This window comes from Microtus oregoni, unplaced genomic scaffold (assembly GCF_018167655.1).
Source record: "Microtus oregoni isolate MIOR12 unplaced genomic scaffold, Mior012 000086F_ref0000336, whole genome shotgun sequence".
Classification (NCBI taxonomy): Eukaryota; Metazoa; Chordata; class Mammalia; order Rodentia; family Cricetidae; genus Microtus; species Microtus oregoni.
The window spans coordinates 1,085,362-1,098,698 of NW_024544552.1; the positions used below are offsets into that span (position 1 = coordinate 1,085,362).

Genomic DNA, 13,337 nt, shown 5'->3' on the forward strand with positions numbered 1-13,337 from the left:
TCTTTCTGTGCCAGAAAAAAAATTAAGATTTAATCATTAGATAATAAATACACCTGTTTGTGCAGTGATCATATTGCTGCTTAGCATGTTGCTGCATTTCCTTTCTCACGTGGGAAAGATACTGTATACCCAGAAATTGATTGGCAGAATACTTAGAGCAGCAGGGCTAGGGATAGAGAGCTTCCTGAACAAACTTAGAAAATACCTGGGAAACCTTAGGTGAAAGTCCCAATCACTTGCTCCTATATCCAAGCCATTCTATGGCTGACACAGAGCAAATGCTCCATGGATTAATGAACAAGCATATTTTAACAATAATAAGATTATTTTTTCAGTACTGCTATCTTCCTAATGATCTTTCTAAAAGCATTCTTCATATCCTTATTCCTGAGGCTGAATATGATGGGACTGAGGAAAGGGGTAATGATGGTATAAGGAACTGCTATGAGTGTATCATCTCCCCTGGAGGTTTCTGGCTTCAGATAAACAATAGATGCAAAACCAAAGTGGATGATGACCACAGTGAGGTGTGAGGCACAGGTGGAAAATGCCTTTTGCTTACCCTCAGCTGAAGGGATCTTGAGTACAGAAGAGAGGATGAAGACATAAGTCAAGGAGATGAGCAAGAATGTACCCAGCAAACCTGACACTGACATTAGTGTTACAATGAATTCTGTGAGGTCACTATCTGTGCAGGACAGTCGCACAACTGCCCTCATGTGGCAAAAGAAGTGTCTGATGAGGTTGGGTATGCAGAAAGACACCCTGAATATCAGTGCAGTCTCTATTAGAGAAATCAAGAAGCCTCCAGCCCAAGCAGAGGCCACAAGCTGTCCACATGCAATATTGGTCATAAGAAGAGGATATCGGAGGGGGTTGCAGATGGCCAGGAAGCGGTCATACCCCATCAAGGTGAGAATGATGCAGTTTGTTCCACCAAGGCCCAGGAAAAAGCACATCTGCAAGCCGCAGCCAGTGACTGAAATGCGTCTACTCCTGTCCAGGAGGTCTGCCAGCATCTTGGGGATGATAGTCAGGGTGTAGCAGGTCTCAGAGAAGGAGAGTGCACTGAGGAAGAGGTACATAGGGGTGTGGAGAGATCTGTCCACCCACGTCAATCCCATGATGGTCAGGTTGCCCGCAAGAGTGAGAAGATAGAGGCAGAAGAAGATCACAAAGAGGAAGGTCTGTATATGTGGGTAAGCAGAGAAGCCTACAAGAATGAATTCCTTCAGGATTGTTTGGTTGATTGTCATTTCTTTGGTTACTGAAATATAGAAAGGAAACAGACAAAACTTAAATCCTCCTTATTCATTATTATTTTCAAATGAAATGCACAGTGTGTATAAGAGAAATCATCAGATTTACAACATACAACCAATTTTCCATTTAGTTTAGTAAAACTCAGCCATGTATGTAGAAGATGTGGTTTCCTAATTATTCATTCATTTATGTCTTCAACAATATCTTAATTATGACTTACTATGTCATCAGAAAGTTTATTTATTCTGGCCTTAAAGAAGGTTGAATATCAATTAAAAAGCCTAAAGCCATGTATGGGTGATCTCTCTTGAGCCGTTGGTTCCTGGGAACACAGAGACCTCCAAAACATTGCAGGCTATCGCCATTGCTCTTGGTGAACATCCAGAACTTGATGGCAAGACCTTATTGCTAAAAACACCACATAAATAAGTCATGAGATTTAAATCTTGCTTCACAAGGTGAAATTTATGCCTGGTACCAGTAAGTGGGCCCAAACTCATTGACAGGATGAGTTATAGACAATAAGGGAAAATTGAATTCCGGCATGAAGGCATGGTAAGTGCCTATACTCCCTAAGTTCTAGTCTTTATACCCAAATCTTAGTGCATCTCTTAACCCTCAGAGGAGAAGCTTCTTGCTGTCACAAATTGTGGTTAATACAAAGACTGGTCAATATGCAGAGACTTAGAGTCTGTGGCATGCGCAGCACTAATTGAGACATCTGTGTCACACTGCTTTCCCAGAGGGTTCAGGGATCATTGAAGAAGAGCGGGGTATAAGCCTTTAAGAGCTGGAGGTTGGAGATGTGTGCAACAACAGAAGAAGTATTTGCTCGACTTGACCTCATAGTGGCTACTGCAAGCACAAGGTTGGCAAGATCAAGCCAACCAAAAATCCCAGCGTGGACATGGTTTGTGCTCATGAAGTGCCTTCTCAAGCTGAGAAGCTAGTGGCAGTTGACAGGTGTTGGGATGGAAAAGTAGTCACAGGGGGATAGGAGACTTGATCAAATCATTGTTTGAACATATGAATGGAGATTCTCTAACAATAAACATTAATAAAAGTAGAGAAAAATATGTGGGATACATAAATAAAAATATTTATCTTTCTTAAATGGAGAGTAATTTACCTCAAAGGGGATTTTATTGACTGGTCATGTAGAGATAGCTCAGTGGTTAAGAGCACTGCCTGCTCTTCTAAAGGTCCTGTGTTCAATTTCCAGAAACCACATGGTGACTCATAACCATCCGTAATAAGATTTGGTGCCCTCTTGAGGAAAAGGCCTTGTCAGTCATCCTTATCAACTTAGACCTTGAAACCCAATAAACACAGGTTCAGGAGAACTGCCATGTATGGGCTGCTCATGCATACTTCAGCATTGCCAGGACATACATTTCAAATTGCAGAATTCATTTCATGTATTAACAATGTGATACTGCTACTGGTGGTCAGAAGAAGCAGACTTAGATACATTAATGGATCTACCTTTGGATAAAACTCTCAGCAGTGAACTGTGGGAGCCTGGAGAGATAGCTCAGTGAATAAAGCATTTGCCTCACAGGCATGAGGACCTGAGTTCAGATTCCAGCACCCGCATGCAGGTTGTGAAGGCATTACTGTCTGTCTGTTATTCCAGCACTCAGGAATCAGAGATGGGGATCATGAGGACAACTGTCTAGTAAGAACATTTGGAATTGGCAAACACTTGATTTGACAGATAGCCTTCTTTAAAAAAAAAAAGCAATGGACAAAGACACTCAGTGTCAGTTTCAGATCTCAACATGGATGCACACACATGTGCCCACAGGTATGTCAACATACCACACACTCATACCCAGGCAACACAACATACCAAAACACTACACACAATACACACCATACCACACATATATACACATACAACATACCACACCTGTATACATATGACACACAACTTATCACACACATGTACACATACAATACACAACATACCATACATGTATACAGATACAAAATATAACATGTCAAACACATGTACACATACGTCACACATCACACTACACCACACAATGCACAAATACATCATACCACTGTGAGGTGGCTCTTCCCACATCAATCACTACCCAAGAAAATATCAAACATATTTACCCACAGGCTAGTCTTACGAAGGCGTTTTTCTCAATTAAAATTCTCTCTTCCCAGATACATGTAGGTTTGTGTCAAGTTAACAAACACCAACCCAAACAGTGAAAAAGACAGAAGTAGTCTAAGATAGCCATTCCTATGTGCTATATAATCCTATGTCTGTTGAGGAAACATCGTAACCATTTCCTGGTAATTTTAGGACTAATCTTGGATAATGACTTAAAATTGTTGAAGAAACCTGAAATCATCATTCTTCATGTGGATAGCAACCAGGCACTAAAACACCAAAAGAAATGAAAACAAAACAAAGGACATTTCTTTTGATTCTTTGAGGGGAGAGAAGGGTAGACATTAGAGGACCCTAGTATTTTTAGGATTCATAGTAATTATCTGAATGTGTAAGACTTATTGATAAAGACTATATGTAAAATAGGAGGCAACAAAGATTATGCTGATTTTCTTAACAGTAAGATATGCCCAAAGACAAATGTTGTGACGTCACTGTGTGGATTTTTCAATAACTCTTCATCTATTTACTCTCATTTCCTAACTTCCACAACAAGCTTCCGGTCTATACAATTAAGATATTCAGCTTCTTATTAGGCAGAGATATTTTTCCTGTCTCACATGTCAACATACTTGATAACTAGCATTTATGGAGTCTACATTTCCCCAAATTCTTTCAAATGTATATTGATTTTCACTTGGTTGCATAAATACGAAGTACAGAAGACAGCTGTGATCTGTGTAGGACAGCCGAGATGATCTTACTTTGGAAATAATTTTATCTAGGAAGCAGCATCTTTGTAACTGGAATCACACTGCTTTGTCTCCATTCTTTCCACTCCCTAGAGTTTTTCTTTCAAGAATGTCACCATGATCATTATTTCTTTATTTCCCAGTTAAGTGTTGTATGGATAAGTTAAGAAGCAGAAAGTGATGAATCTAGAAACTGTGTCTGTTTTATTTTTTTAGCACTGAGTTTTGAGCATGTTGTAACAGTTTCCATAGTGCTTACAGGTAGGTTAGTCTAGATTAAGCTTCTTGTGCCAGAATCTGTCATAACATTGTCAAAAGGAACCTAGAACGATAATGTAAACACACAAACAGTTGCAGAAATAATGACCCTGTGAACCTGATCCTACAGGTCTGATTCTTCTATCCTCTTAGACCTGCTCAGAGCATCATTCGTTCCCAGCCGTGCATGAACAACATGGTCCAATTTTCCTTCTTCTGCACCTCCAGTTTTCTTTAGTCATATTGTCTCAGTATCTTACTATATGTGAGTAATCATTTCTCAGTTCTATTCTAAGTCTATGATATTGGGGATTGTATTTTAAAAAACCCTGGGCTTCCTTGTCAGTCATTTGGTGTAAGCCTCACTGTGATTCTTCCTGATTTCAAAATTGTCTTGAGGGTGATTGTTCCAATCCCCCATAATTCGTTTTCTGTATTACTCTGGGTTTTCACCCATTACCTCAGGGAAAATTAAGTCCTACTAGGGACCTTCTGCTTTCCCAAATATAAGAAACCTCATTTCTTCCATCAGTAGAACATCTTACGGACCAAAGCCTTTAAGCTTTCACTTTAGAGCAACTCTGTAAGTAAGTCAGTTCTAAGTATTTAAAACCAAAATGATTCAATTATTGTACCAAAGATATACGAGAATGTATTAACAGAACAAGAATCTGATTTAGTTTCTTGTGTATTTAGGATAAACTCTGTGATTATTCTATAACATACTATGTACAAGTAAATGTTAGATTTCATTCAACATATATAATTCCCTTCCAACACAATCAGGGGATAGGTGTTGTTTGCAAAGCTATCATTAATTTTAGAATTTTGAGATGAAAAGCCAGGCATGGTAGTATGTGCCACTAATCATAGAACTTAGGAAACCAACCCAGGGGTTACATGAGTTCAGTGCCAACTTGGGTTACAAAGTAAATTCCAGGGTAGAATGGATAGAAAGCACTGCAATATGAAATCCTGTCTTTCCTCCCTCCCTCCATCCCTTCCTCTCGCTCTCCCTCCCTCCCTCCATCCCTCCTTTCTTTCTTTTTGTTTTTTAATACAGGATTTCTTTGTTTAACTTTGGCTATCCTAGAATTCACTCTGTACACCAGTTTGCCTCGAACTCACAGAGATTCACCTGCCTCTGCCTCCCGAGTGCTGGGATTAGAGGAATGCAACATCATTGTCCAGATTTTTCTTTTTTTTCCTTTCCTTTTCTTTTTTTCCTTTCTAACTGTAGCTTAATAGACTGCTCAGTGCTTATGGGCATTTGCTGCTATTCCAAGGGACCAGAGTTATGTTTCTATTGTCCATATAATACAGCTCACAAATTCCTGTAACTCTTGCTTCAGGGGATCTTATTCTTACCTCTGGCTTCCTCAGGGCAAGTCACATACCATGGTACTACACATTACATATAAATAAAATAAAAATAAAAAACAAATCTGAAAAATAAGAAATAAGAAAGAAAAATAAGTGAAAAGAAAAGAAGCATTTTGAAATATTTTGCAATGTAAAGAATGACCGATACATATTCCACAAAGGTGTATTCCATATCTGGTCATTATCTAACTTCATGCTAGATGTTTTCTGCATAAATCACCGATACTACAGTATGGCTTTCAGATTTGTTCTCTACTCCGGGCATAGTCTGAATTAGGATATGGCTGTTGGTTCCCACCTCATCTTCATCTCTCTCTGAAGTTAATCAACATGGGCCCATTTTAATTGTGTTACCAATCTATAGACAAAAGAATCACATATTTTTTTCCAGCTTCAAAGAGGCATGATGAGTGGGTGAAGACAATTCATTATTAATAAAAGAGAGGCACAAGATGTGAGTCGTGTCCTACCTTGGTGCTTCATTAGGTTACTAAGCAAGTCACTTCCACTTCATGGCATTTGTAGAAACACACGCTGTTCTTCACTCAAAAGAAAGAAAAACTGAGTTATAAAAACTGATCTCAGGGTCTGGATTCTTTTATTACCAATTGTTTGGTGACCTTAAGAAAGTTGCTGTACCTTTTGCATTTGAACATCTACACTTGGCAAGGATGGAGTTTTCTGAGTCAGTGCAGCTTTACTTTTTCTGTGGCTCCTGAGTTGTGTGATATGAGGGCTGAGTGGTGAAGTAGCCTGAGCTCATCCTTCTCCACCCTAAATGACTGCCAGTAGAGCCTTGTTTTCTGTCGCTGTGAGAAGCTGTGTGATTATTATCAAAGGTTGAGGCTCCCTAGCTCTTGAGGTTTGTGTGGTTCTGGTTAGGAGAGCCCTGGAGATCCCTGTTGTCTTTCATCAGAGAAGGAAGAAAACTTTTCTTCCTCAACTTTATAATTTGATCTCATTAGTTTTAGGGCTTTGTGTAACATGCAACTTCTGAAACATTTCTGCAAATCCTCTGGGGTTTAAGGTATGCAGAATTCATCATGCTCATAAAAAATAAACTTTCAACTGCCTGTAAATTTTGTTTTGGCAGAAAGCCTAAATGAGAGTTAGAATGCTAGGGCTAATTGAGTTCACTTTCATTGACAAAAATGTTGCCCTGAACCAAACTTTATGACAAGACTTTCAAAACACTTACGGAATGTAAGTCCTTGAAAGGACCTTCAGCATTATCATCCACTAGCTAAATGAAAATTTAACAATGTGACTGTACTAAATGACTATGTGAATGGCTAAGGTAAATAAAATGGTATGCACACATTTTAACCATCTGTTCATCAGTTGAAGGCTCTCTAGGCTGCTTCCATTTCTTGCAATTGTGACGAGAGTAGCTATCTCTGCTGTAGGGTTTTGAGTCCTTTGGGTATAGGCCAAAGAGTGATACAATCTTGTCATATGGTAGATCTATTTTTTAGTGTTTTGAGCGTTCATACCTATTTCCATAGCGACTGCACCAGTATTGTACCATAAACAATTAATCGGGCTTCCCTTTGCCCACCGCCTCATCAGTACCTGTTGTCAGTTGTTTCCTTAGTCTTAGCCTTTCTGACTGGAGTAAGATAAAATTTCTAAGAAATATTAATTTTTATTTACTTTTTTCTTAAATTTCATTTTATATTCTAACTAGAGTTTTCTTTTCCATCCCTCCACCGACCTCCCACCTGCCTCCTCCCCAACCTATCCACTCTACCCAATGAGAAAGGGCTCTCACGGAGAGTCAACAAAGTCTGGCACATTAAGTTGGGACAGGTTCAAGCACCTTCTTCCTGCATTAAGGCAGAGTATGGTATCTCTCTGTAGGGAAGGGGCCCCAACAAGCAGCTCATGCACTAGTGATAGATTCTGCTCCTACTGCTAGGGGCCCCTCCTATAGTCCAAGCTTCACCACGTATGGAGGACCTAGTTCGTCCCATGGAGACTCCACAGCTGTTGTCTAGAGTTCATGAGTTTCTACAAGCTTGGTTCAGCTGTTTCTATAGATTTCTCTATCATGATCTTGACCTCCCTTGCTCATATATTCCTTACTCCCTCTCTTTAATTGGAATCCCAAAGTTTAGCCTGGTGCTTGGTTGTACATTTTTCTATCTGGTTCTGTTAGTTGCTAGATGAAGACTCTATGATGATAGTTGGGGTATTCACTAATCTGATTACAGGGAAAGGCCAGTCCAGGCACCTTCTCTACAGTTGCTACGAGTCTTAGCTGCGGTCATCCTTGTAGATTCTTGGACATTTCCCTAGCACTAGGTTTCTCCCTAAACCCACAGTAATTCCCTTTATCAAGATCTCTCTTTCATTACTCTTCACTCTGTTCTTCTCCCCTCTTGACCATCCCATTCCTTCAATGTTCCCATCTCCCATCCCCTCCCTTTTATGGGCCCACTTGCCCCCAGTTTACCTAAGAAAGCTTATCTATTTCCCTTTCCCAAGATCCATGTGTCTTTCTTAGGGTCTTCCTTGCTACCTAGTTTCTCTGGAGCTGTGAACTATTGTCTGGTTTTCCTTTGCTTTATGTCTAATATCCACTTGTTACTGAGCACATACTGTGCTTGTGTTTTTGAGTCTGGGTTATCTCACTCAGGATGTTTATTTTTCTAGTTCCATTCATTTGCCTGCAAATTTCATGATGTCCCTGTTTTGTTTTTGTTTGTTTGTTTTTCAGTATCACCATGCACAAAACTCAAGTTCAAATGGATCAAAGGACCTCAAAATAAATCCCAGTTACATTGAACCTGATAGAAGAGAAAGTGGGAAGTAGCCTTGAACATATTAGTACAGGAGGACACTTCCTCTATATAACACCAGTAGCACAGAAACTGAGAATAACAATCAATAAATGGAACTTCCTGAAACTGAAAACTTCTGTAAGGTAAAGGAGTTGGTAAATAAGGCAAAACAACAGCCTACAGAGAGGGAAAATATCCACATCTGAAAGAGGGCTAATATTCAAAATATATGAAGAACTCAATAAACTAGACATCAAAATACAAAACAATCCAACTAATAAAATGGGGTATAGAGCTAAACAGAGAATTCTCAGCAGAAGGATTTCAAATGGTCAAAAGAGATTTAAGGAATCACTCAACATCCTTAATCATCAGGGAAATGCAAATCAAACAACTCTGAGAGACCATCTTAAACCTGTCAGAATGACTAAGATCAAAAGGACCGAGGACAGTTTATGCTGGAGAGGATGTGGAGTCCGGGAACACTCCTCCACTCTTGGTGGGAGTACAAACTTGTGCAGCCACTTCAGAAATCAGTATAGCTGAAGAACAATAAAGACAATGTAGCACCTTTACAAAATTTCTGAAAAATTTAACTTAAGTTTCCCTGGTTGCCAAGGATGTGGAACACATTAAAATAAATAATTTAGCCATTTTTACTTCTTATTTTGAGAAGTTTTTTTTCCAGATCAGTAGCATGCCGCTCCTTTCAGCACTATTTTTTTTGGTCAGGATTGCTGAAGCTGACCTAGAAATTTTGTTCTTCCGTAAGAATTTCAGTTTGCCCCCAGTCTTTGAATGATGTCACATATAATTTGATTGGGATTGCATTGAATCTGTAAACTGTTTTGGGTAAGATGATAGTTTCTCCAATACTAATTCTACCAATGCACAAGCATAGGTTACATTTCTGTCTTCTAGTATTTATCTCAATTTCTTTAGTCACAAATTTAAAGTTTTCTTTGGAGAACTCTGTCATTTTCTTGGTTAGGTTCATTCTTGGATGTATTTTGAGGCTGTGAATGGCAGTGTTTCCATGATCTCTTTCTTGGCATTTTTGTTCTGGGTTTATAGAAAAGCTACCTTTTTTTTTTCCCTAAGTTGATATTGAATTCTGACACTTTGATGAAATTGTTGATCATATTTAGAATTTTTTTCTGGTAGGATTTTTGGAATCTTTTATATAATACAATTTTGTTTGCAAATAAAGGTAATTTGAGTTCTTCTTTTCCAGTTTTATTTCTTTAAGTCCTTTCTCTCATTTTGTTACTCTGTGGAAGGTTTCAAGCACTGACTGAAAAGGAGTAGACACCATGGACAGCCCTGTCTTACACCTCATTTTAATAGGTTTAATTCACGTTTTTCACTACTTATGATAATGTTGGCTGTGCTTTTGTCATATATAATCATTGTTATATTGAAGTATGTTCCCTTTGGCCCAATTTTGTCTAGTACTTTTATCATGATGCTGTATTGAATCTTACTAATGTCCTTTTCTGCATCTATTAGTAAGATCATACGATTTCTATCTTCAGGTCATTATTACGTATATCTTGATTGTTGTAGGTGATCTTTTTATATATGTGTGCTTTTTGTTTACAACTATTTTAACTAATTTTCAATGTGTTACTTATTTTATGTGTATGAATCCTTTGCCTTCATGTACTTATAGTCACTGTATGTATACTTGGTGACTGCTGAGGTTAGAAGAGGCACTGTAACTGGAGTTGGGGATCTTTGTGAGGCACTCTGGGATCTGGGAGCTAAACCCAGGTACTCTGTGAGAGCAAGTGTTCTTAACCTCTGAGCCAACTCTTGAGCTCTTAATTTGTGAGTATTTTGTGGAGAATTATTTTCATCTATGTTAGTTGTATGACCTATAATTGTCTTTTTAAATTGTTAGAAATTTAATCAAAATATATTTATGTCACATTCCCCCTCTACTTTTCTTCCTCCATCACATCTCAGGTCCACTCTCTCAGTGTTTCCACTTCCAAAACTTACCTCTCAAATTCACAGCCCCCTTTTCTTTGAGTATTATTGTTATATATGTGTATATAAACACATAAATGTATAAAAACAGCCTGATAAATGTATTTATTATTGTTGCTGTGTCTATGAATTTGGGGTAGCCACAGTTGGGGATATCTACAACACCACTCCTGCTCCTAAGGCTCAGGGTACTTCATTGAAAAGGGAGGGGAAAGACTGTAAGATCCAGAAGAGCAGGAAGTCTGTAGTTAGACTGTCTCTCCTAGAAATGGCAGGGAAACTTACTTATGGTACCTCAACTATATGGCTGCCTAAACAAGAGCTGAACAATGGCAACACCAATAGACCTGCTACTCCAGAAAGGGGAATCTCATAGACTCCATGACCAGAGAAAGAACTTCAGGTAACTGCCAAAAAAGGGAGAACTATATCCCTTTTGTGTTGAGTCTTTACCTGGAAGCCACAAAGCTCTTTGACAGAAAATAATGGAGGAAAAGTTTCAAAAAATTTTCTAGATTTTCATGATTGAATATTTTGTAAGATCTGTCACTATTCTTCATTTACATACATTACACAGTGTTTCTGTTTTGTTCTTGGTATTAAACAAATGAAGGCATGTTCATCTTATTTCCTGTTTTACATTTTGCTTACTCTTAAAAATCTTTGCTACGTGCATTTTTGGTGAAATTCCATAAGCCATCAACACTTGCTTTTGAATATTCTCACTACGAAGATAACAGAAGCACATTCTTTATATTCAACTTTAACAAAATGATAAAATGTGTAGTTATTAATAGCTTGTTTATTTACATGAAAGGTGTTGAATGGTTTCCTCTATTCTCCAAAGGTTGAAATCATTGAGAAGCAACAGTCTCTTACATATGTTATTGTTAAAACAATCAGTAGTGGGGTAAAGGCTAAGTATGATAAAAATACAAAGCAACAAACTGCTAATTCTACAAGTTCTTGAAAAATGAAGTTAAAATGCAAAAATAAATTAGTAAACAGTGATTAGTATGGTGTGAATATTTAACAAATGGGTTTTTTGTTTGTGTATGTATATATATGTGTGTGTATGTGCTTTCACAAAAAAACAGCCGTTGATTTTTTACAATATATATCTCCCATCAGAAATTTAGAAATAGCTTTTATCATGGGAAGTCCAACTTGGTACATGTTGGGAACAGTGAGACCCCAGATCCTGAATTTCTTGTAATCCCCTGATCTGAGTGCCTACAGCTGCTCTGAGCATGAGACCTTCAGGAGTTCCTGATGGCAGGAGAGTGGTTTCTGGTGGGTTTGGCTGGGGCGTGGCTGTCTCTATATAATCTGCCCCTGAACACAATAAAGGAATTCAAGGAAGGCCCCAGTCGCTGTCTCTCTGTCTGTGTGTGTCTGTGTATTTTAACCTCCAGCCCCCTTGCCTGAAGCTCGCGAACTGGGTAATATAGAGCGCAGACACGGGGGCGTGGTGCGCGGCAGGTGCATAAAAATCGTTTCAGAAATATTTATTTTTTGCATCTTTAGAAATTGAAAACATCACTCAGTGCAGTGGTCACACTACTGCTTTTGCTTCTGCTCTTTCCTCACTTATGAGAGGTACAGAATGCCCAGAAATTGGCAGAGTCTTCTTATCCAGGACATTATTCTTCTCATGGTAGTGGAAAGAAGAGGGATTGGATAACGTCCTGATCATGCTTAGAAAAATGCCTGGGACAGGATAGGTGAAAGTCTGAGTTGTGTGCTCCTGGATTTCCCCTTTCCATAGAAATCACAGAGTGAATGCTTCATTGACTCCTGGAGGAAGCTAAACATACATTAAACCAGAAACAATAGTCCAAGGTTATTTTTCAAGAATACTGTCTTTCTCGTGATCTTTCTAAAAGCATTCTTCATATCCTTATTCCTGAGGCTGAATATGATGGGACTGAGGAAAGGGGTAATGATGGTATAAGGAACTGCTATAAGGGAATCATCTCCCCCAGAGGCTTCTGGCTTCAGATAAGCAATGGATGCAAAACCAAAGTGGATGATGACCACAGTGAGGTGTGAGGCACAGGTGGAAAATGCCTTTTGCTTACCCTCAGCTGAAGGGATCTTGAGCACAGAAGAAAGGATGAAGACATAAGTCAAGGAGATGAGCAAGAATGTACCCACTAAGCCTAACATCGACATTAGCGTAACAATGAATTCTGTGAGGTCACTATCTGTGCAGGACAGTCGCACAACTGCCCTCATGTTGCAGAAGAAGTGTCTGATGAGGTTGGGTGTGCAGAAAGACACTCTGAATGTTAGTGTAATTTGTATAAAAGAGACCAAGAAGCCTCCAGCCCAAGCAGAGGCCACAAGCTGTCCACATGCAATATTGGTCATAAGAAGAGGATATCGGAGGGGGTTGCAGATGGCCAGGAAGCGGTCATACCCCATCAAGGTGAGAAGGACACAATTTGTTCCACCAAGGCCCAGGAAAAAGCACATCTGCAAGCCACAGCCAGTGACCGAAATGCGTCTGTCCCTGTCCAGGAGGTCTGCCAGCATCTTGGGGATGATAGTCAGGGTATAGCAGGTCTCAGAGAAGGAGAGTGCACTGAGGAAGAGGTACATAGGGGTGTGGAGAGATCTGTCCATCCACGTCAATCCCATGATGGTCAGGTTGCCCGCAAGAGTGAGAACATAGAGGCAGAAGAAGGCCACAAAGAGGAAGGTCTGTATATGTGGGTAAGCGGAGAAGCCTACGAGAATGAATTCCTTCAGGATTGTTTGGTTGATCTCCAT

The 13,337-nt window shown here is 39.2% G+C and overlaps 2 protein-coding genes across 2 annotated transcripts; both read right to left on the reverse strand.

Annotated features, from left to right (window-relative positions):
• Positions 1-323: 323 nt before the first annotated feature.
• Positions 324-1,256, reverse strand: LOC121441973 (olfactory receptor 10X1-like). The gene has a single exon (XM_041643399.1). It carries the CDS (start codon positions 1,254-1,256, stop codon positions 324-326), a length of 933 nt encoding a protein of 310 aa, XP_041499333.1.
• An 11,124-nt stretch (positions 1,257-12,380) lies between these two features.
• On the reverse strand, positions 12,381-13,337 carry LOC121441994 (olfactory receptor 10X1-like). The gene has a single exon (XM_041643433.1). It carries the CDS (start codon positions 13,335-13,337, stop codon positions 12,381-12,383), a length of 957 nt encoding a protein of 318 aa, XP_041499367.1.

What these genes read in the sequence shown, in the direction of transcription:
- LOC121441994 (XM_041643433.1), bottom strand. Translation starts at nt 13,337, where the DNA reads ATGGAGATCAACCAAACAATCCTGAAGGAATTCATTCTCGTAGGCTTC.
- LOC121441973 (XM_041643399.1), bottom strand. Translation starts at nt 1,256, where the DNA reads ATGACAATCAACCAAACAATCCTGAAGGAATTCATTCTTGTAGGCTTC.